Below are 25,337 nucleotides of genomic sequence, written 5' to 3' on the forward strand. Positions count from 1 at the left end.
TGTTGCAGAGGATACTAGATGGTGTTGTTGATGTGGGTATGGAATGATCGGGTGCTGTCAATGACAACACCCAGACTCTCAACCAGGGGAGAGGGGAAACTGAGGAGTTGTCTATTGTGACGGTGAAACTGGGATGTTTGGTGAGGGTTGATTTGGAACCAATGAGGAGGAGTTAAGTTTTATCACTGTTCAATCTGAGAAAGTTGGGAACACCGGAGGAGATGGGGGTGGATGGTAAGTGAATGATTTTAACTGAATGAACTGAGTGCAGCCAGAGAGAAAGGACTGGAACTAGTCTAGGGGTGTGTGAGTTATGCCAAAGAAGGCAAGTCTGTCAAGGAGGATGGAGTGGGATATGGTGTCAATAGCCGTGCTGAGGTCAAGGAGGATGAGGATGGATAAGAGTCTGGAGTCAGCCACCATCAAGAGGTCATTTGTGATCTTGAGGAGGGCCGTTTTGATAAATTGGCGGGGTGGGATATGGTGGGGACAAAAGCCAAACTGGAACTGTTCATAGAGGTTATTGTTTGAGAGGTGAGCCTCAAGCTGTGATGCCACTGCCTTTTCCATTTTTGAGAGGTATGGCAGGTTGGAGATGAGATGAAGGGGTGGCACATGGTGCAGTGGTTAGCATTGTTGCCTCACAGCAAGAAGGTTCCAGGTTTGAGTCCCTGCTCGGGCACGGAATATTTCTTTGTGGCGTTTGCACGTTCTCCCTGTGCCTGCGTGGGTTCTCTCCAGGTACTCCTGCTTCCTCCCACAGTCCAAAGACATGCAAATGGGGAATAGGCTAATTGAGTACTCTAGATTGATTGTAGGTATGACTGTGAGTGTGAATGGTTGTCTGTGTCTATATGTTGGCCCTACGATGGACTGGCGATCTGTCAAGGGTGAACCCAGCCTCTTGCCTGAAAGTTGCTCCAGCCCCATGTGACCCTTATTTTTCAGTGAAGTATTGGGATTTGGCTGTGATGATGGCATCTTTGTAGTGGAGGATGTGGGCATGATACATCTGCTTGTGGATGCTGAGTCCAGATCTTCTGGAGGGCCACTCCAATTGAGGTCCTTTGGCTTTCAGCTGAAGAGAGTAAGGGGCGAACCAAGGGCCATAGTGGGGGAATGAGACAGTCCGAGTTTTGAGGGGAGCAAATGAGTTCAACAGAGATTGAGACCATATTTTAGGTAGAGATCAGCTGATCCAGGGCGCATGGGTAACTGATGATGGGGAAACCATGAACACCTGCTGCATTTTTTATGTTGCGGAAGGGCATGACACATGACTGTTTGGTTTTGTGTTTGGGTTGGACAAAATCAAATTAAACGAGACAAGCATGTGATCAGAGATGGGGAGATAGACAGAGGAACAGTTTAGAGGGGTGACCCCTGAGCAACAGACCAAGTCCAAAATGTGAAATTTAGAGTGGGTAGTGAAGTCAATAAATTGTTGGAGACCAAAACTGTCCAAGCAATAAGTGAAGTCCTCAGTGAGAGCATACTGAAGTAACCCAAATTATAGTGAAAAGTATAATGGATGTGAGTGAACAGCTGTGGGTGGGAAATGTAGTGAATTCATCAGTGATATCCCTGTTGTGTTTAGAAGGATGGTAAATGTTGACTAAAACAGGTGGAGTGGGTCCATTCAGTTTTAGAGTGATGATTCAAATGGCTGAAACTCTGGAACAGTATTAGAGGAGACCTTCCAGGTCTTGTGGTTAATTATGACAAGACCTCCTCCTCTGCCAGTGAGACAGGGTTGACAGATGTAAACAAATCCAGCTGGAATAGACTCATTCAGCTGAGAAAAGTCATTGGGTTGCTACCACATCCAAGGAAGAGGTCCTGTAGTAGCTGTCCCTTGCCAGTGAAGGAACTGATGTTAAGTAATCCAAGTTTGATGCCACTGAGTTTGTTGGAGGGGATGGTGTTACCCAACCTGGCCAGGCTTGGTAAACGCGTTGTGGTCCACCTTCCTGCGGGCATTTCTTGGAGGGTGGCCGCGAGATGAAGACCAGAAGGAGTTTATTGTAGTTGAGTTATCAATGCGGAAGTTTCATCTTTCTCCGTGATGGATGTACCTCAGACGGGGAAGGCAAGTGGTGTCTGGGAAGTACAGCAGCATCACCAGAGGAGCAGACCGGGGGGACCAAAGTTGGAGGAGTTCCACACTCATGTAATGAACAGGGGTTGACAATTTGTTAGGAAGGACAGGGCAGTCGAGAAGAGCACAAAACTTGCAGCGAGTTTGTAGCTCCACATGAGGAGATGTTTCGTTTGGCCGAGCAGCAGGAGCAGTGGCCAGATGAAAGGAAGCTAACACGCTACAGTCAGGTAGCGTTTGAACTGACAAAATGATACTGATAGAACCAATCGTTTTAAGAAAAAGACCAGGGTAGAGATCAACATTACCACGTTTACCAACAGTACATGATCAGCGGCAAACAATGCTGATAATCACAATTGTCACAATTGTTAAAAAAAACAAACTGAGAGCAGCGGCAGCTAACGGCACCAGCGTTCACTTGACCAGAAGTGAACTGCAAAGAGCCATTCATCCATGTTCTATCGCTTATCCTGTTAAGGGTCGCGGGGGGGGGGGGGGGGGGGCATATCCCAGCCTATCCCAGCTCCCTTCTGGCGAGAGGCAGGGTTCACCCTGGATGGGTCACCAGTCCATGGCAGGGCCATATAGACAGACAACCATTGGCTCTCCCAGCCACGCCTACGGTCAATTTAGAGTCTGGATTAACCTGGTCCCCTCTTAATGTCTTTGGACTGTGGGAGGAAGCCGGAGTACCAGAGAGAACCCAGCAGGAACAGGGAAAACATGGAGACTCACACAGAAAGACCCCGTGCTGCAGACCTTGTTACTCTGAGGCGACAGTGCTGACCACTGCTCCACCGTGCCGCCCAAAAAGCCATATGAGGAGTCTCAAATCAATCATCAAAAGAAATCTATTACCCTAATAACTGAACTGATCATTTATCACTTCTGTTGTAATAAAAATTATTACTGCTCATCCCAGTTTTTGAGATGGTGTGATGATTGTGGTTTCTTTCCGCTCTGTGACATACTATGTGTTCTCATTATTACAAGTATAATGTTTGTTTATTTTTTTGCAAATTTCTGAAAATCAAAAGCAAATCTGTAATTTATATGTACAGGTATTCAGACCTTTACACACACACACACACACACACACTTTATGGAAGCCACTTTTGCAGCAATTGTCATTGAGTCTTACTGGGTCTTTATCCAGGTTATCCCACGGTGCAGAGGCAATGCTGAAGGATTTTTTTGAATGCACTGACTGGAATATATTAATAAAATTCGCCACCTGCAGGGGTGCATCAACCTGTAGGAGTTTGATTTCTGTTACTGGCTTGACTAATGATGCCAAATGCATCAGCAATGCTGTGATTGCAAAAGGTCAATGCCCATGAAGAACTGGTCATTCAAATCTGGCAATAAGAATGTAGGAATGTACAGGCAAGTAAAACATTAAAGGGAACCTATTATGCTTTTCCAACTTTTCAGACTTAGAAATATGTTGGTTACTTTGTCTGGAGGAGGTGGAAGTATCATATCATATCATGAGTTAGGCGTATGTAAAAATAATCCCTGGCAGCAGTTTCATGCAGCTCTGCACTACTGAAAACGCCCAGATTTGAAGTTTTTTTTTTAGTCTCGTTTTGTTATATCACAGCTTCAGGGGAAGCTACATATACAACTACTCACCTGGCTCTGGTCTCAGTGTCCAGTGGTGTTGCTGCCCCCCGCCCCCCACACTCTGCCACGAAAGTATACAGTGCAGACTACAGATCTACAGTGTTGTCATCGAAATGGCTAACAAAGGGTGCAAACACTTCTTATCTTTGCATGGACTTCCCAAAGAAGACAAATTAAGGCAGCAATGTCAAGATTTTTTTGTTTTCAGGGAAGCAAGTAACTCTTTTGCCTTCACTGCTCGTGTGCTCTTGACATTTCATGGACAGCAGTTTCCTGATCAATTCTCATTTCGATGCTGGATTTGCAAAAAAGCTAATCCTGAGGGCAACTGCTGTCCCATCTTTACATGGTTGTAAAGACACCGAACCACAGGCTGTAAGTCACATTCTGTCAGTGTCTTGTCTGTTTTTAGCTCTGAACTGCAGTGAAAGAATTGTTCTCAGTATGAATACAAGCAGCGGGTACACACAGTACAGTATTAAAGACTTTGCTGAAGTTTTGTGTCAGGCCATGGTGACTAAAAAAACAGTAACAGAGTACCGTAGTTAGTAGATAATATGAAATGTGGAATTTAGCTTTACCATTCAGAGACGTCTGCCCTAACCCATTGCTGCAACGGAGGTTCAGGTTGTGTATTGTCACTGTCTGGGTCAGATTCCGGCTCCAAGGCATACGGTTGTATTGCTTAAGTCAACATTTTTAAAATGCTAAAATTTTAAACAAGCCAGTTACCTGGTGAGACAACTTCCTTGCACGTCAGAGGAGCCGAGTTACTATGCAGTGGGGGGAGCAGGCCCCTAAATACGTTGATCAATCTCAGCAAGGTGAGCGTGGTAGGGGCGGACAAGGTGTGTGTGTGTGTGTGTGTGTGTGTGTGTGTGTGTGTGTGTGTGTGTGTGTGTGTGTGTGGGGAGGGGGGGGTGTTGAATCCAAGCGTTTCAGAGGGAAGCAGGAAACAGGCAGAATAGAGGAGTACACAGACTGCGATATACTATAACTATAGAGTTTTTTTATTGATTCCATCTTTCAACAGGGCGGTACGGCGGTGCAGTTGTCAGCACTGTGACCCCCAGCAAGAAGGATGTGGGTGGAGCCCCAGCTGGAGCACGGGGTCTTTCTGGGTGAGTCTCCATGTTCTCCCTGTTCCTGCTGGGTTCTCTCTGGTACTCCAGCTTCCTCCACAGTCCAAAGACATCAAGAGGGGACCAGGTTAATCCAGACTCTAAATTGACCGTAGGCGTGGCTGGGAGAGCCAATGGTTGCCTGTCTATATGTGTTGGCCCTGCCATAGACTGGTGACCCGTCCTGGGTGAACCCTGCCTCTCACCTGAAGGCTGCTGGGATAAACTCCACCCCCCACCACCCTTAACAGGATAAGAGGTAGAAAATGGATGGATTTTAACATAAATATAACAACTGTATCACAACGAGCCTGAAAATTGGAGAACTCATGCGTGAATCGGCCGATCCTGATGCAACCAAAAAAATGCAAAAATTCCGCCAATTATTCGGCTGATCCTTAATTGTGACACACACACAAACACACACACACACACCTGTGCACATGCGTGCACACACACACACACACAGACCAGTAATATGTCGGCTGTCCTCATCTAAGCTCTCAGTGCTGAGACATTGTCTGGTGGAGCAGATGGTGTCACCCGAAATGCAGAAGCAGGTGTGGCAGTCCATCCTGAAAGACATCCCATGACCTGGTGGTAGCACACAAAACACAAAAATACATGAGTGAGGAACACATGAACTTGCTACTGTGTTTAATGCTTCATACTGCAAAGACGTAAGAAAAAGAGAGGGCAGGCTGGGGCAAAATTTGTTGTGCATGTAATTGTATAGGGTGAAATGGGGGAATGGAAGACCAGTGGGTGATTCAAGTCTTTTCATGAAGTATTGTTGTTATTGATTTCTTTGGAACAGGAGGTGACTGATATAATTGAACTTTTTGAACATAATCAGCTACTTTTTGGAGGAAACCTTCCAAACTAATCTCACTGGTACAGTGACTCGCCAACATTTTTCACACTGTAGACCCCAAGATGATACAACATGGACCCTTCTATCAAGAGGTATTTAGGTTTCACAAATACTTTATTTCTGTGAAAGGTGTTATAATAAAATAATACAAAATTATTGCTATTATTTACACAAATTCATCTGATCCAGCACCACTCCCCTGATACTCTGACACTGTTTGGGCAATTCTTTGCAATTTAGTTTTTGCTCTTTCACATGTTCAGCTGTTTCTGTGCCTCCTTTAGTGATACGGATGAATATGTCAAACGTAGCTCGTTGGTAGCACTGGAGGCGAGGCTTAGTGAGGTTGAATTGGACCTGCCGCAGCTCAGCACGTATGAATCCAAACAATTAGCTGCTAGCATTAACCAGCCTTATTAGCTGGTGTAGACCATCCTACCATAGCTCTGACTAGTGGTCCCAGAGTCCCAAGCACAGTCACAGTCCCAACAGGTTTTCCCACCCAGTGACACAACCAGTCTTTGGAGGTTCCATTTTGAGGAAAGTGAGGTTATGGACACCAGCGACCACAGTCAGCTGTGTTCCAGGGGACAGAGGAGGCAACATTGAGTCACATATTAACTACTAGCTAAAAGTAACCTTAAACATGGTCAAATTGTTGGCCATGTCCACAGTCATGACATTAGGCGACAATAGTCAGAGGCCACTGAAATCAATATTGAGTCTGTGTATACATTTGCAAAGAAAACGTGGGACTGATGTGTTCTATGGACCCCTGCCGCATCTGATCAGTAATTTCATTGTTCAGCTGCTGCCTGTCGAGGTGGTGTTCAGAAGTTTATCTATTAAACCCACATTGTCTACTGGTCTGATAAGGAGAGACGGCATTTATTCCATTGTGGATGAAGCCGCTCTCATTCCAAGAAATATGACCCAGTTTATTATAGAGCCAGAACCCAGACAGCCCACAGTTGAGACCAGGAGGCAGAGCTGTCGTCTTATATGCTTCTCTGCGCATCCACTGGGGGGCACCCAACCAAACCCCCATAGCGATTGTCTGTTTCCAGACCATGTCAGTTTATTCACTCTAATACAGCCTGATAAATATGAACACCACTACGGAATTAATTCAAGAGAATATGAAGATGAGATGTGGGCTGTTGAATAGCACATGTCTGTCATCAAAGCAGTATCAGTACATGAATTAATATCTGACTATCTTATTGACCTGTTGTGTCTCACTGGAACCTGTGGAACCGCCTGCATGTTAGCCTACATGGATCCACTCCTCCCAGTCACATTAACCCTCCCAGTCCTCCAGACTCTGGCCCAGCAGGAAGACCTGCCACCATTCTCGACTCAAGTCTGGTAATAAACCCCAAACCAGAAGAAGTCCTAATTTATTTGAAAGCCTGATTCTCAGTCGTCTTAGCCAGGAAACTCTACAGCCGCTTCCATCAGTTTCTGTGTTCCCCCTCCTGTTTCCAGACCCTGAGTTCTGATCTGATCTGATCCTCAGAGTTTATGTCCAGTTTAGGTCTTAAACAGATGGAGTCATCTTTTCAGGAGGATGTTGGGAGTGACAGTCTGGGTCCTGCATTCATCTCACGTTCAGACATGACTGCTTCTATCAGTGTGGATGTGAGAACATCCTGCTGACCCCCCAACCTGGTCCTGACACGTGGAGCTGAACTTCCCTTCATCACCTTGTACTTGTACTACTGGACTACAGAACACTGAGGAAAACTGTAGTTTACCAGATGTCTGTCTGCTGATGTCATTGTGAAATTGAAGGAAACAATCTCACTGGTGTTAAATTCACTGTAATGTCCCATTACAACAGACGAGCCTGTTGTCAACTTTAGCTCCGCCCTCATTCATAATTCATTAATAGAGCAGCAGACACACTGAGAACAACTCTGAACTTGACTGATATCCCATCCTGTCTCAAGAAGATGCAAAGAAACTAGTCCAGACGTTTGTCACTTCCAGGCTCGATTACTATAATTCCTATCAGGCTGCACCAACAGTCCACAAAGACTCTCCAGCTGCTAGTGGACTGACCAGAACCAGAACCATCTCTCCTGTACTGACTTCTCTGCAATTGATCCCGAACAGATCCACAATAGAATTCTAGATTCTTCATCTAATATCCAAAGCCCTCAACCATAAGGCACCTTTATATCTGACAGAGCTCATAGTTCCCAATTATCCAGCTAGAACCCTTCATTTCCTAGATGCAACTGAGCTCCTGCTGGTTCCAGGAGGATCCAAAAATAGAATGGGAGGCAGAGCATGCAGTTATCAAGCTCTCCCCCGTGGAATCGTCTCTCAAGTCTCGGTCCAGGACTCAAAACCCCCTCCTGACTGCTTCCTCTGAGTCATGGTGGTTTCTCACCTTCCACATCCCTGACTGATCTGCTGCTTGAAAAGGGTTCAGACCTGCACAACCTCAGGCTGACACCTCCTACCACTAATAGTCTTGGTACTAGTAGTATTATTGGCATTGAAGGAACCACACTAAACTGGTTCAGGTCATATTTACTAAGTCATCTCAGTTGGTACTAGTTAATGATGGTTCCTCTAAGACGACTACAGTCAGTTATGGTGTTGCACAAGGGTCTGTGCTTGGACCAGTCCTCTTCACCCTGTACCTGCTTCCTCTAGGTCACATGATCAGGAAACACTCCATTAATGTTCACTGCTATGCAGACGACACTCAGCTGAACTCATCAATGATCCACATGGAACAAACCAGCTGACTGAACTGGAGGCCTGTCTGAAGGACAGGAAACATGGAGGACCCATCATTTCCTTTATTAAACTCTGATAAACTGAAGTTCTTGTGCTGGGCCCAAACACCTGAGGACCACCTGATCTGATGAGACAGGTACCCTGGATGGCAGAACGCTGCTGCACGCGTGTTGACTAGAACTGGTAGCAGAGACCAGGTCTCTCCTGGACTGGCTTCTCTGCATGGCTCCCTGTCAGATTCAGAACAGAATTTAAAATTCTTCTTCTACCATCAAAGTCCTCAACAGTCAGGCTCCTTCATCCCTGACAGAGCTCCTAGTCCCCTATGATCCAGCTAGAACCCTTCACTCCCAGGATGCAGGGTTCCTGCTGGTTCCTAGAGTTCTAACAGTAGAATGGAGCCAGAGCCTTCAGCTATCAGGCTCCCCTCCTGTGGAACCGTCTCCCAGTTTCAGTCCAGGACCCAGACCCCCTCTCTAGGTTTAAGAGCAGACTTAAGACCTCCTTGTTGATCAGGCTTATAGTCAGGCCTGCTTAGGCTGGCCCTTAGATATGCTGCTACAGGCTCAGACTGCTGGGGATCTCCCATGATGCACTGGGCTTCTCTCTCCTCTTCCTGTCCTCATACGTGTTACTAACTCCTCTTCTTCTCCCCTCATCCCAGATCCTGGCGCTGCTGGAGGAGGCTCCAGACCTGAAGAGGCTCCAGCTGTCACCCGTAGCTCCACCTGCTCACGTCCCCGTCTGTCCATCAGTCTCTCCTCCTGTCTCTCTCTCTTTATCTCTGTCGCTCTCTTTCCTTCTGTCTCTCTGTCTTCTTCCATTCTCAGTCTTTGTCTCTGTCCATCAGTCTCTCCTCCTTTCTCTCCCTCTTTCTCTGTCCCTCTCTTTCCTTCTGTCTCTCTGTCTTCCTCCATTCTCTGTCTTTGTCTCTGTCCATCGGTCTCTCCTCCTTTCTCTCTCTCTTTATCTCTGTCCCTCTCTCTCCTGCTCTCTCTCCGTCCCCACTGATCCTGGATCTGCTCCACCTTCCTGCTGGTAAAGGAAGGTTCTGGTGGCTGCTGTTGCAGGATGTGCTTGCTGATGGAGAATTGTTGGGTGGAGGTTCATTGAAGGAGGGAGGTTCTGGACCTGCTCTACTTGGACAGAGTCAGGACAGAACTTTTGTTGGGATTTGGGGCCATACAAATAAAATTGACTTGACTAGTACTAACACTAGTAGCCCTAGTAATGGTAGTATTAACTCTAGCATTAACAGCAGCATGGTGTTAGAACTCGTATCAGTACTAGTGGTTTAATGCTGATATAGCAATAGCTGGTAGATGTTATTTTTGGTAGCTACTTTACTATTATTACCGTTGTCATTGTTGTGTGTCTTAACTCTCACATTCTCCGTCCCACTGGCTTTCTCTCCGCTTGTCTTTCTCCCTCTGTCTTGTTCATGTCCCCCATCTGTCATTCTATCTCCCTAATTTCTCTCTCTCCCTCATTTCTGTCTCTTCTCCATCTTATATGTAGAGTTGTATTTCTCTTCTACCATTGCTCCATTGATCACTAAGCTTTTGTGAAAGATCCATAAATTTACTGTGTGATGTGAAAAGGTTGCGTTTTAGTGATTAATTCAACTCTAAATGTAGCCCCAGTTCTAAATTCGACAAATTTGTAACCTAGCAAGCTACAGGAAAGGATTACTTTCTCAGAAGCTGATGGAGGCTGACGAGGGGCTTCAGGACAGTTTCATTTTTTAGATAGTTCCTTATTGAAATGTATGTAATGATACTATGTTACGATTGTTTTGTTTGTTTCCATGCGTCCAAGGGATAAACACAGAACAAAAGCAGGCTGAAGGACTTGAAAAAGAGCCAGCACTGTTGTGACAGCTATGTGTGTCCTAGCATGGTAAAAGAGCTTGATTGGTTGTATTCCACTCTGAATTCCTTATTAAATGTCTTTTGCTACACTTTCTTTACTTAGCCTTTTATGGGGCATTTAATTGAAATGAAGTCATAAGCTTTGCTCTGACTTTCCACAAATATGAGACCATGATCTTTAAGTTGATAATGCACTCTTAAACATGCTAAATAGAGAACTGTCTGTATCAAGAGTCTTACTTATGTAAGCCTGTCACAAATCAAATGGAATGACTTAAACTGTCTAGTTGATCCATTTCTATGTTGCATTTTCCTAATCAAAACATCAGTATTGCATCAGCCTTTAAATCCACTATTAATTGACATCTGGCACAGGTGATAGGAAATTCACAAAGTTATAATAGATTCAGGTTCCTTAGTCTATTAAAGCAGAATTTATTGTCATGAAAAAAAAGACAGATTTCCAAATTTATCGGTCTGAGAAATTCATCTGCCTTGGTAATGCCTCATTCTTCATGGAACATTCCAAGCCTATGCAGCTTACTGGCAAGGTACTCAGTCTTTGGCAAAGCGACATGATGCTGACATTAGTTGACAGGACATGGAACAGCCTGCAGCCTTTAATCAGGCATCCATTGGCACTCTTGGCCAGTTTGTGCAGGTGTTGGGTGGTTGCCGTTACCTTTTGCCACCAGCTAGCCTCTCATCCATGGATATTTTAAATAACAAGGCCTTGTATTTCATTACTGCTCACGTGTACTGCATGTCTCATGGTGTGGAATTGTGGGGGTCAATCTATAACAATATAACAATGAAGTCAATGGTATTACAAAAATGAGCTCGTGCTGTTGAAAATAAGGGTTATAACAACTATGATCACAAAGAGCCACGGTTTAAAAGAATCTACTATATTTTAATGCAAATTTTGTTTAAAGCTACATCAAAGTAACTCTCAGACTGTGTGCTAAGGTTTTTTTTCCAATACAATACAATTGTAATTTCAGATGTATGTGTACCAAAAGCCAAAAAAACAAACAAAACAAAAATACCAGCAACTTACTCTTCCTCTGTCCTCCTATGATGCAAGGTTTGTTAGTATCCACACAGGGCATTTCCACACAATTCTCCAGACGCCCACTAGGACCACAGCTGCAGACTTCATAGCACCCAGCTGGACCAGTGCGAGTTGGCACCTGAATTCGAGTGTCCTGCTGCACCAGAAACTCTGAGGCCTCACCCAGTTTACAGCCTGAATCCGTACACACACACACACACACACACACACACACACACACACACACACACACACACACACACACACACACACGCACACACACACGTTTATGCACTTATCGCTATAGGGACATTCAACTGACTGACTACCAATCATGTGAACAGCCTAAACTCGTTGCCTCCTATATGTTCACAGTAATTAAAAAAAACAAAACAATTCTTTCTTTTTCCAAAACAAGTTTTTCTTTGAATTTCATTTAGTTTGGTTCCTTTTATTTTATATTGACAACTAATAAATACCCAGACATTTTAATTCATATCTTTAACACAAATATCGTGTACACAACTTATTAATAAATAAACAATGTGAAATACCACAAAAATAGTTATACTTAAAATAAACCCATTATGGTGTTTTATGATGCTGTAGAGGGTTGGACCATAGTGCACTATGGGAAAAGGTACCAATGCTCCCCTCAGCCTAAAGTTGAGTAACCAATCAACAAATTGACCACGCTCTTCCTTTCCTCTCTCGACAGGTTCATTGCTCTTCCCTAACCTGAATCAGAACCTGACCTCAACCCACACCTTAAGTCTAACTTTAACAGGGAAGTCATAAATGACAAAGTGCTGGATTTAGTCCCTGTGATGACTACAGGTCCTGATAAGGTTGGTGATTATATCAGAATAGGTCTCTAATAGGTAACAAAAAACAAGTGTATACATATATATATATATATATATATATATATATATATATATATATATATATATATATATATATATATATACACAGTATACACACACACACACACACACACACACACACACACTTAGGATGTGATGGCCATGCTGCAGAGTGGGGCTGCTGCAGGCACTCATACCTTGTACACAGAGATATGGCTGACAGTTGAGTTCATCAAGGCAACCTTTCCTGTTGACTTGGCACAAGTGATTGCTCGGGCAGGGGTTTGGGTTGCATGGATGGATGACTTCCTCAACAATGTTATTTCCAAGAGAACTAGGGGCTGGAGAGAGGAGGAAAAAGTCAGTAATATTAAACCCTAACCCAGTAAATTGAATTTATAAAGCACTTTTCACAGACAAAATGCTAAACAGAAGCAAATAAAATATGAATAGTCAGCAGAAAAGCCTTGAAAGTGGCATCACACACCATAAAAGGAACATGCTAACATGTTGGTAGCTGCATCCAGTGGGGTTCTGGAGGTCCCTAATGCACACGGAGTGGTGTGAGGGGTGTCTCTCTGCTTGTCCTTTAAAGTAGTGTGTTGGACAGAGATCGAGGATATTTGATATCCACTGAATCATCATCATTTTTGTGGTGTGGCAGGGCACTTTTATAACATGTCCATGGGGGTGGTGGGCGTACTTGGTCTGCAACAGTGTTTAGATAGATACTCTGGGTATGAATGGCAGGACCCAAAGTTCTTGGTATAACATTGCCAAAGCATCGCACTGCCTCTGCCAACTCAACCTCTTTCCATCCTGGTGCCATCCCTCTCTCAGATAGCTACACCCAACACACCTGCCCATCCACACAATGTCAAAGAAAATGTGCTTCCTCACACCAGTCCATCCTCTTCCATTGCTGCGAGGTCCAATCCTGTTCCTCACAAGACCATTGTGGCTACTTTCAGCAGTGGACAAGGGTCACTATGGGCAATTCAAGACCCATGTGCTTCAGTGAACTCTAGTAACCAATGGCCCCAGTCAGTCCTTCACAGCTTGTCATTCCATAGACAACCTTTTGTAAGTATTCACCAGTGTAGAGCAGGAACATCCATCCAACTCCTCTTAATGAGTATATGTTTTGTTTGTGTTTATTTTGACAAAGAAATAAGGCTAAACATGCAACCATAAAAATGTACAGGTGTCAAAAAAAGGTCTTATTGTACCTAACCTAAAATAAGAACACAATGTACTGTGCAATGTCACTCACTGAGGTATCTGTGGAGGGGGATGCAACGTTCAGGGTCATCGATTGGCGACAGCAACTCACAAATCCTTTCTGGTGTTTGTCCCTCACGGAAACGTTTCCTGTCCCCACACTGAGTTAAGATGTCCACACAATCGGATCTGAGGACAAAAATGTATTCACCTGCCAGCTTAGCCTCTGTGCTCAAACATTTCAAGTCAGTTCTGTAATAATGCAAATATATTGAGTGGAGATGTAGGGAGTGCTTTCTCTCTGATAAGGAACCCACAGTCATAGGAATCCAGCCCTGGGTTGCATTAACAAGTGTTGGTGTAACATCATTCAAGGCTGTTGTCCTGCCCAGAGCTGTTGGCTGGCTCACATTCGCGACTGGCCAAAAGTGCTGCTTTTTTCTGCTGTTAATGTCCTTCTTTCCCTCTCTCCTAGACAGTATCTAGTGTCTTCTTCAGCTGGAAACCTGCAACTTGACCATATCTAGTAAACTAATCAATAATTTGCTTGCTTGTCTGCTGACTGTAAGACTAAATTGAGGACTAAAGTTCTATTGAAGAAATGGTGGGAAAAAAAGAAATGACTTTTACATAAGAAAATTTGAAAATCAGGCCCATTGACATTCGACAGTTAAATAACCCTTTGAGCCATTCCAAGCTACCCTCACTTGAAAATTCATTGTAACACTTCTGGCTGTTTGACTTCAGTCCTAAAAACATGTTCTCAGATCTACATCCACCACATGTAGACATAGGTTTTGGGAAGTACTTTCTGTTAAAGGGCAGAAGTAGTTACATACTTGCAGATGACACTCCCTCTGGACTTGCTGTGGCAGGGTTTGATCTGCAGGGAGCAGGCCACAGCCTTCCATATGTCTGGCAGACACTTCCTGATGTCCAGCACAGGGATATTCATAAAGGGCATCTTGATCGTGCCATTGGACCACAGCTTGATGTCATTCATGGCTCCCTGGTCTGACTGGACATTACAGCTGCGAAAGAGCTCTGTTGGCCTGCAGGTACAGGTGGTAAGCAGGTTTTTAATAAAATCTAGAGTGTTGCAAAAATTACTAAAAAATAATGTGTTAGCCAATAAATAACATTGGCCAACATTTCATACAAACTGAGAAGATAGTTTGAGGACATTGTCATGGCCACAAATTGAACATGAAAACGAAGGAGAAACAAAGCAAATTGAAACAAAGTGCAAACAAAAAAGCTATTTTAGTGAACATTATCTTATATTTCATAGTGAAACCCAAATAAAATCTCCATGCTGAAAACATTTTATGAACACTGGGGCATCAAGCTTTCACTCAAATTTTCAAGTTGTGGCATGTGAATGTAGAATGAGCCTTCCTTGAAGAGGAAATTTATTCGAACAGAGTAATAACTTCCAAACTGCTAAAAACCTTAAATGGAATCTTACACAATATATTTTCAGAATGTTTTTGAATACAAAAGTTCTAGTTCAGCCACTTTTATTCAGAGACAGTGCCGTGACAGGTCATCATCCTCTGACTGCACCCACCAGTCTACTGATGGCCACCACCACCCCCACTCACTGGGCCCAAACCCTTGTCCTGGGGAGACACGGCTCTTTGTGGCTGCTCTCACCTGCCATGCTCGCTGAGTAAAGACATTTTATGGATTGATCCCCTTCCTGTTTTATTTTGTTAACCTCACCTTTTGTTTGTGTCAACCTTGTTTCACTCCCACTTCCTGTTAAGTTCCTGCCAGTTCTCAGCTACACCTGGTTGTCATTATTAATCACACCACTTAGTGCTTATACTCCCAGCACTCCGCACTTACTTTGCCAGATTGTCTAGGTTCCTTGGTCCCAAGTTCTCTTGCATTCTCCTCGTAAATGTATTCCCATGAATGCCCTTTTTCCTGGATTTTGACCCTGCTCTTGCCTAGTCTTGTTTGGAACTTTTGCCTGTGTTTTGAACCCTCCTTCCTGATTTTTTTTTTTACTCTGCCATTGCCTAGTGCACATCTGTACTTTTGCCCTATGGACTGCCTTCCTGTGTACAACCACTGCTTGTTCCTCATTAAAGTGTGTTTTTGATCTTTGCACTTGAATCTCCTTGCCTGTTCATTACACAACCCTCTAGGTGTCTTTGAGTAATGAAAAAAGGGCTACATAAGAAAAACGTATTATGTTTAAAACTCAACTCCAGAACAGACAAGCAGGAGCTAGAAATCTACAATATAACTTACTCCTGAGCCGCACTGAAGATGTTCTTCTTCTGTGCCGTGGAGGTGGCTTTATAATCAAGGACATATGTATGTCTAGTTTTTTTTGGGCCTTTGGTTTTGGATTCTTTAGTTTGTATTGTTGATTTTTAGTTTGGTAGCTCATGTGTTTGCTCACTCTGGTCACTTCCTGTTTTAATTTGTCAGCTCTTCCCTCCTGTGTCTTTGTGTGGTTGTGTAAGTTTCACACCTTTTTTGAGCACTTCACTTGTAGGCTAATCAGTCCTGTTCCATCTAAGTCCTGCTCCTGGTCTCTCTCCCCCCACCAGCTCCTCCCTGCACTCCTGTTTTCCACCTGTGTCTTCCTGGGTCATGATTTGAGTTTATTTACATTTGGTATTCTGAGTCGCTCTTTGTCAGATTGTCATGTCACCTCACCAGTATGTTATCTAGCCTGTTTGCTTCCCAGTGGATTTTTTTTAATCTCCTGTTTTACTGTACCACTTTAGCTTCTGTTTGTGTTTTGTTAATTAAACATTCAATTAAATCCAGTCCTGCCTACAATCTGTTCTCTGCATTTTGCGTCCCGCCATCACCACATGAAATATGTGTATATTACTGGCCACCTCACAGAACAAGTACAGCTGTTTCTATGGAGATTCTGTCAATTTATATGTTGTAACACTGAGAATACAGAGACAAAAAATAGAAGAAATATAAATGCATCACAAGGTGAGTTGATGATTTTTTCGGTTGCAAGTGTCACTACACTAAAAGTCAATAGATGTTGAATGTTTACAAATATTAAAGTTTGATTAGAATCAGTAAATAATGGGTTGCCTTGAGGTAATTTATTCAAATTTGGTCAAAATATTTATTAAGTCTCATGGATGAACTGAACATTTTTCTATGTGGTAGTTTTTTTGTTGTTGCTGTTGTTGTTGCCTGGAGTAGCCTCCTATTAAATGGGTGAAATCCGAACTGATCCTCCCATGTGCTTTATCTACACTGGTGAAATTCCCCCCTGTCTTGTGACAATTAGCGAGCCATGTATAGGAGGACGAGTATGGTTCTGGGCTCTCCCCAGGTTGGTATAGGTAGTGCCTGTAAAGTACAGGTGGTGCCCAGGATTTATCGCAAATGGGCACTCAGTGTTTGAAGAATGGGTTAAATCAGGGATAACATTTTTTTTAAAAATCATACCATTGCAGTGGTGTGTCTTGGGGTTAATATTTATTATCCTTTGGGGGGTTAGTTTCACATGTTTTAAATTATGCCATCAATTTCTTAAAATTCTTCGGGGAAAACAGTTACCTTCTGCAACAGGGATGAGAGGTGAAACTGTGTCATGGGGGGTCCAGGTCTGCATCTAAACTCTCTGGTGGACGGTTCACCAGAGTGCCGCCCCACCAATAATGGCACAGATTCGCTGGTCCATCTCAGACCTCCTCCAGTGGCCAGTGTCTCTCCACTATGTTTGGCAACATGTTCTTTTGCTTTAGACTTCAGATTGAACCACTTCTATTTAATCTACTCTGCTGTGTGCCCCTCTCCTGGTACGGCATTTATGTGGATCGGAGGGGCATCCCCCTATGTCAAGCCCCTGCGCATGCTTCCAATTTACGAGGACAATGGGATTCATTAATCTAACAACATAGGTGCGAACAATTTTGGTTATTTAAGAATGTTTCATGAATCTGACGTGCATTTTTCTTACAACTGTTCTTAACAACAAATTTAAGAACCATCTTAGGAAACCATCAGTGATATTGGCATTCTGCATGGTTCAGTCACAACAGCATCCATTTGTGGTGATTCTGCTTTTCTTCCATTTTGTGCAGACTTGTCAGTGTCTGAGGTATTATTCATTTCATTAAGGAAACTCATTATGTATTTAGTATATATGGTTGTGACTGCAACACAACATGTGAACATCAAAACTGATATGGTCCTACCTTCAAATTGTCATATTTGCTGTTCTTTCTGGAGCTCCACGCAAGGAAACAAGTCCGGGTTAAAGTACTATTCTGAAAAATCCTCCTTAATTGCCCTCCATGGGGATAAATAAAGTTTTCTGAATCTGAATCATAATCTGAAAAGCATAAACAGCACCCTTAGTTGGTGGAACAAGGGATATAAATATCGTGCTGTGTCTTATTTAAGGAATGGCTTAGTCTGCAAGGTGAAGAGTTGAGTTAAACTTGTTTTATGAGCATGCTGTGGCTTGAAATAAAGCATGTCTATCAAGATTAATGCATCATTAGAAACAAGTGGTCAGAGATAAAACTGAGGACCTTTTATTGAATCTTGATCATGTGTGATTTATTTCACTGTATTTTGTGACATGAGAAACAAGCTTGTGTTGCTTGAAGAGATGAAGAATATAACTGAAGACACTGAGTTGAAACTCTGCATTGTAAATGTTCCTAGAGAGACAGTAGCTACACGCTGCACCAGGCACTCATTGCTGAATCATTCTTTTTTTTTTAAACCTGTCCTGTTCAGCAGCATCCATGTTCCTGGTGCCTTGTTGTACTGAAGCAGTTTTACTCTGCAAAGGAGGAACCTGATAAACTCCTCCTATTGACATTTATGCTTAATTTTATTAGGAATGGTGTTGGTTCATTGATGAAGCTACTGGACTGAGGACAGGAGAGAGAACAGGGACAGGACAGCGAAGACAAGGGGGGGACAAAAACAACAACAGCAATAGCAGAGAAAAACAAACAAACAAACAAACAAAGAAAAAGTAACAACAACAACAACAGAGAGGAGAAAAGAAAAAAAAAAGGAAAAAAAAACATTGGTTGCAGAATTTCCGGTGCAGGGTTACCATTTGGTTTTATATAATTTTTAGATAAATGTCTGAGTGTGTGATTATGGGTCAGTTGTGCTCCGCATGCGTGTTTGTGTGTATGTGTGTGTGTGCTACGGTTTGTCTTGGATGCTGTGCGTAGCTGGCTGTAGCTGATGTGGGGGGGCCAGGACATCGCACCCCCAGTCCAGGATAGCAGGCAGGTCAGGACCAGGCCACCAGAGCACCCCGAAACCCCCAGGACACGGGGAGCCCCAGGCCACCCCTCCCCCCCAGGAGACAGCCACAGGTCCAACCCATGCCAGGACCCGAAGGAAAGCATAGGAGCAGCAACCCCCACCCAGAAGCAACCCACAGACAGACGGGGCAGAGAGGACCCGGTCCCGTCGCGTCAGGCAACCGCCCCCCCCCCCCACAGCATGAGCAGAGCCCAGGGGCACAGGGCCCCTCTGGCCCGAGAACAGACCAGAGCCCCCCAAGAGGTCCGCCAGCGGTGAGGCTGACACCAACCCACACCCCACACCCAGGCGGGGCAACCACAGCCCACCACAATGACCAGGCCCACCGCCCCCGTAAAGAGCTACCCCCCCCCCCAACCCACGATCCCCATCCCCTCCACCCATCCCCTGTTCTCCCCCTCCCCCCAGAGCAGGCGGGCTTCAGACTATCGGGCACCACCAGCCAGCCAGCCAGCCAGGACCCCCCACTCCCCCGAGAGGCCCAGCCCGCCTGCCAGGGTGAGCTGAAGGCACGCACGCCCAGGACCGCCACCCCTGGACAAAACCATCATACTCTCATCTTCCTCCACACAGGGGCTGAGTACTCCATAGATGCTGATACGGTCCAGGGCACCTCAGACTTAGTGAAACTGCCAGTGAGCGATCCACCGCACAACAGCAGGACCCGCGACCAACCCCAGCCCAACCACCACGCCAGGAGGAGGACCCCCCCCCCCCCCCCCAAAGAGCACCGGCCAGACCCTCAGGCCTGCAATGGTGCAGTTAGCAAAGGAGGCAGCACTGGACCCACTCCCCGCCCCAGCTGTCCCCCCATCCCAACATGATCCAGGGTGCGTGTTGTGCGTGGTAATGTAGATGTGATGATGTGGATGACTAGAATGTAGTTTAAATTGGCAGAGGCACCCAGGGCATGGGAGCCCCGCCGGTTGCAGACGGCAGAGTCTCCCAGTACATCCTCATGCACTCCTCCAAGCCCTAAATGTCTACGATGTGATTAAAATTGGGGGGTCCAGCCCCTCAAGGCCTAGTGACACATAAGATGTGATGTGATGGGACAGAGAGGCGATGAGAGGGGCTGAGGAATGGGCCAGACCTGCAGGGGGCCAACTTCCAGACTGGCCCCGCTGACCACCCCGTCACCACTGCAACCTGCTGAATCATTCTGAAAGAGCAGGAGCCAATGAGAAACTTCCAACACTCTGCCAACACTAGTCTAGCCAATGAGAGAGTTCAGGAAAACCAAACAATTATTATAACTGCAAATCTGCAAACAGCTGATTGCAGAGTAAGACATGCAGCAGTGTAACCAATGGCTCTGGAAGTCCTGAATAATGAAACTTGTTTACTCCTTGACTGCACCAGGAAGCATCTTTAATGTCTGATTAGAGGGTTTGGTCTCAAGTGAGTCAGCTAAGTGGTGGTTAACAGAGAAACATTCTGGGTGTGGTTCCCTCATTCCATTTGTTACTGATGAGTGTGTGTGCTTGGCCTGACTGTTATTTAGCAGAACTAGATTCAGTCAGCTGACTCTTCTGTAACGCAGAAGAGGAGTTCAAGCCGTTTCATCAGAGCAGCTGCTGCGTATGAAATGGGTTCTTTATCCCTTTATGGGGGTGCAGAAGGGATATATAGTCTCCTGTTTGAAATAAATCCAGATGTTAGTACTATTTACTGCTAATTAAAATCAAATCCAGGGTCTAAAAGTCAGAGAACAATCAGCATCATTTGTTGCCACATATTTATCAAATCATGGAATTAATGAACAGATTCATCTGTCACATAACTGTCGTTTGATGTGAATTTCAGATTTTCACTCTGCAGTTTGCAATTCAGCAAGAAAAAAGAAATCCTAATGCATTTTTTCCCATTTTTATTTCATTATGGAATCAAGATGATAATATTGTCTCTTGTCTCACCACATAAAGATGCCAACATATAAAACAAATTCAGTATTTGTTCATGCTCAATCTTGCTATCTCCAAAAAACGAATTGACAATTTATTTGTAAAACCTCTCATACCACTCAGTGCATCAACAGCACAACTAATGACAGCCTAAAAAATGCCAATCAAAAAATCTTGACCAGCAGACTCAACTGTAATTTGTCAAACAATCTGTTTTGGGAGAAATGAACAAAAGAGAACGTCATCGCTTTTGAATAATGGAGCAACACGTTAAAATACTTGTAAAGCTTGTCTCTATCTGTCTGTTCTATTTCTGTAATGGACTGATCCAATCAAATCAAAGCTGGATTTACAAGTAAAATTAAAAAAAAACATTAAATCAATCCAACAAGCTGTGAAATAGCTATTTATCATTATAATATTGTGCATTCAGCGGTCTGTAAATTGATCCTATGGGATCAACTAAAGTCACATCTCATGTCTAGAGAACCTCGAGCACCACATCAAGGGATCAGCATAAGACCAGAGACATGGTAGTCATTATTTCTAAATGTTGCCTCAAATTACAATTATTTTTGTAGTAAAAGACAAACTAGTAGTTCACTTTTCTGTGGCTTCTGCTCAACACAAACCTTTCACCTCAGTTCAAGCCATGAACACTAACTAGCTCACTGCACACACATATGGTTCAATATGTTTTTTGAAGTTGGAATGAACTTGGTGTGGAAGCACTTGCTTGTTCAGGGGGTCCACAGTGATGACTAGATACAGACCTGTTGTTGAAGTTGGTACAGTAGGTGAGGTCCTTGCAGCCAAGCTGGCAGGGCTCTCTGACATCAGCCAGGCAGTTGATCAGCTCCGCCTCCACTGGGTTGTACTCGCACAGCTGGTCAAAATCCTGCCATGTCTGGCTGCCCCAGTTAGTGCTGATCTCCTGACACATGTCCCTGTCCCAGAAAAGACCAAGTTAACTTAAGTTAAATAAGGACGCACAGAGATGTCATTATCTGTATCTGCATTCAGGTAGGTTGGCATGGTTTACACCTGAAGGAGTACATCACGACTGAAAACACATTAAAATAACAGATAAATCTTCCTTCCTCAGCAGATGGAATTGCTGAATTATTATGAAATCATAATAAATCTAAATAATACATTTATGATAATTAACTGTATTTGTCATGTGCCTATTGGTAAATTATCAACATCATCTAACCAAACCAGATTAATTTCACCCTATTGTAAGAAAAAAATATGATTAAAAAAATGGTATTGTTCTTTTTTCCAGTATTGAGATTTTCTTAGAAATGTCATCTTATCAACTGATGATGCAATTCAACAAAATCAACAAAATCAACTAACTGGTTTTGTGTAAAACTAATAATCTCTGATGTACTAAAATATATATGTATTGTTTTGCCATTTCTTCAATAAAACCTTTTTGCATGTTTCACCATCATCAGTCTTATTGGTGATAAATTGCTGTTGTTCTAATTACAGTCAGTGCAGTGTGTGACTCAGGTGACGACTTCTCCCTGTCTTGACCATGTTATAATCACAAAGACTTTATAATCAAGCCTACAGTTGACAGTATAGAGCTAAGACATGGAGGTAACGTTATCAGTGAGGTTAATTAATCATAACTAGTACACCCTATCAAAACTTCTATTTAAATTAGTATTCACAGAATAGGCTTAGCAAGCTAGCGGCAGTGGCTGCAAAGCTAGCAAGCAGCCGCTGGTCTCATGTGAACATGGAGGGTGCCCCTGATTTGACCCAGGAAAATAACTCTGGAAAAAAAGAAAAATTGAGAACAACCCTATGATTTGAATGTTGGCTATAGAAGGGCCATGATCAGTCAGCTGACTTGTAGACATCTCTTTCATGATTAAAATTTATCAGAAAGTTCTTCTTTGGCCAGTGTAGGTCACCTGACCAGTGCCTTACTTGGTACAGGAGAAAAGAGTAAGCTCTTACGTAGAGGATTGCAAACTACTTTTGATGTTTACTGCCACCTTACATCTTCATCATTCGGAATAATAACAAAAATACAGGAGTGATAAAAAATTGAGTCAATCTTATTGTCCGTGCCTTTTGTCCGTGAATTCATATGCTCATTAAGCTCATGCCTAAAGTCAGCTGTCCCTGCACAATGAGAATAGGCGGTGTATGTACCTGCAGAGAGACGTATTAGCCTTGGAACAGCAGTGCAGCTTGGCACAGTCCATCTTTACTGGATGTTGGGTTTCCTCTTCAGTGGGAGAAGGTGGGTGAGCACTGCCCAGGAAGCACTGCCACATAGGTTCCTGAGGCAGCGGCTGAGAGCCACACTCGTTGATTAAACCCTCCATGATCTCGTGTTCTGTGCTCATGGTGCGAAGGATTCGACGGCAAGCCACCTGGCAGTGGGTCGCCTCAGCCCGGTCACAGCAGTACAGACCTGGAGTTTTGACATATGATTTATACTGGGATACACCTAAAACTGCATCCATGATGACTTAATCAAATGTGTGATGGGGGCGGGGGGTTAGGGTTAGGCAGCCTTTAAGTTAATGCTCATTTATTGTACTACTATCTATTTCTATGTGTTTTAGTGGGAGAAGAGTCAGGTTAGTCAAATAAAACGATGATAGTGATGGTCATAGAAATTATCCACAGTAGGCTACGTGTGTGTGTGTGTATGTGTGAGAGACTGATCAGCAACCCCCTAAAAACCCACATGAATACTAGCTGGGCCAATGACTCTCACGTAACCCAATAACCCTGTAGCAGCTCACACCCACACAGAGTTATGATAGCCTATAGCTCCCCACCAGATACTAGAATTGTAGAGGCTTCTAGAGGAATGGAGAACCTGAACCTGTCCAGCTGACTGACACATAACTGAAGATGGTTGATTTTACTGAGAGTTTGGGTTGGTTGAAAGTCTCTGATGCTGTAGTATCTGTCAAAACAGCAAGCTTGACTCTCAGAGACAATGTAACAATGTGATGGCTGACCACTGTCATATCTTTTGGTGTTGCCTAGCAATCCAGCCGTATTGGCTAGAAGTAGTTGAAGAAACAAAATTATTCTCAGTTTTGAAATTGATTATGACTTGAAAGCTGTATTTGTGTCACTTACCAACTGAGCTCAATCCCGAGGGCAAGTACCTTCCGAAAATACTGCTGATAGCCAGCAAGAAATCAATAACAAGGAAATGGCTCAAGAGGGAACCACCGACAGTGACAGAGTGGACAGCCACTGTAAAAGAAATATACAAAATGGAAATGCTGACCTTCTCCCTATGATTCTAAAGTAATAAAGCCCAGAAGTATTGGTCGACATGGCTATCATATGTAAAGAAGCAACACCTCCGTCAAATTCACAGATGACGCCACAGTAGTTTAACTCATCTCAAGGGTGGATGAGTCTGCCTGCAGAGATGAGGTGCAGTGTATGGTGAGGTGGTGCAGACCCAACAACTTGCTCCTCAACACAGCTAAGACCAAGGAGCTCTTCATGGATTATAGGAGGAAAAAGACAGTCATCAAGCTGCTGTTGATAGGCGGGGTCTGTGTGGACAGGGTCAGGTTTTTTGGAGTAAACGTGGAGGACCTGACTTGGGGCATCAACACCATTGGGCTGGTGATTCAGGCCCCGCAGAGATTTTACTTCCTGAGGGTTTGTGTCCTTCTATCACTGCTCAATTGAGAGCATACTGACATACTGTCTTTGTGTGTGGTTCTCAAGCTGCAATGTGGCACAGAGGAAAAGGCTCCAGGGTTCATAAAGGCAGCACAGAGAATCATCGGCTGCCCTCTTCCCTCTCTGGTAAAACTGCACAGCTCCCGCTGCCTCAAAATGGCCAAATCTATCCTAAAGCACTCGTTACTCCCTGGTCACAAACTGTTTGAACTGCTGCCATCAGGCAGGAGATACAGGTCCAGAACAAACAGACTACAAAACAGTTTTTACCCAACAGCCATAACCATCCTAACAACTACAGCATAGCAGTTTTACATTTATGTGGGTGTGTGTGGGTGGAATGTGTGTGAGGTTTATGCACTTTTTAATGTAAATGCCTACAGTGATACTATTTTTTAAAATTGATGTCTTTTTGGCACTGACCAAGGACTGCACAAGACAATGGCATAGAACAATGCATTATTTGTTTTTCCTATATTTACGGCCCATGCTTTGTCTACTCTCTATGTATGCTATGACTCAAGTCTAACCTGAACTAATGTTTTAAGACAGACAGTATGTCACACCAGCACTGGAAACATCCTTTTTGATGTCACTGCTCACAAACCCTGCAGTAATTTTCTTCCTCTATCTTATTTTGGTCTTATGGTCCCGTCTGATGACACAACATCCCCAATCCCTATGTAGATAGGATGGATTGACGCTGGAGAGACTCCCACCCAGGCCTGGCCCTGGCAGGCTCACACCCCCTCCTTCCTACAAACACACATGCACACACACACACACACACACACACACATACTCTCTCTCTCTCTTCTGTTTTCTCCTCATTTTTTCCATCCCTCCATCCATCTTCTACCTCTTCTCCTGTTCAGGGTGGTGGGGGTGGAGCCTATCCCAGCAGCCTTCCCCCTGGACAGGTCACCAGTCCATGGCAGGGCCAACACATAGAGACAGACAACCATT

The 25,337-nt window shown here is 44.0% G+C and overlaps 1 protein-coding gene across 2 annotated transcripts in view; it reads right to left on the reverse strand.

The window, feature by feature from the left end:
• Positions 1–25,337, reverse strand: part of reck (reversion-inducing-cysteine-rich protein with kazal motifs) — a 115,435-nt gene that overhangs the window by 35,331 nt on the left and 54,767 nt on the right. Inside the window, exons 9-16 of one of the 2 annotated variants that reach the window (XM_086191827.1) lie at positions 23,808–23,927; positions 22,860–23,124; positions 21,458–21,631; positions 14,328–14,540; positions 13,541–13,677; positions 12,465–12,608; positions 11,408–11,596; positions 5,320–5,442 (exon numbers count right to left, since the gene is read on the reverse strand). In XM_086191827.1, coding sequence (XP_086047953.1) covers positions 5,320–5,442; positions 11,408–11,596; positions 12,465–12,608; positions 13,541–13,677; positions 14,328–14,540; positions 21,458–21,631; positions 22,860–23,124; positions 23,808–23,927 — 1,365 coding nt within the window. The remainder of the gene's footprint in view (positions 1–5,319; positions 5,443–11,407; positions 11,597–12,464; positions 12,609–13,540; positions 13,678–14,327; positions 14,541–21,457; positions 21,632–22,859; positions 23,125–23,807; positions 23,928–25,337) is intronic. The other variant, XM_086191828.1, reaches the window with a different exon arrangement.

The sequence above is a fragment of the Aulostomus chinensis genome, chromosome 21, assembly GCF_037954235.1.
Source record: "Aulostomus chinensis isolate RoL2024-O1b breed Wild chromosome 21, RoL_Achi_v1.0, whole genome shotgun sequence".
NCBI lineage: Eukaryota > Metazoa > Chordata > Actinopteri > Syngnathiformes > Aulostomidae > Aulostomus > Aulostomus chinensis.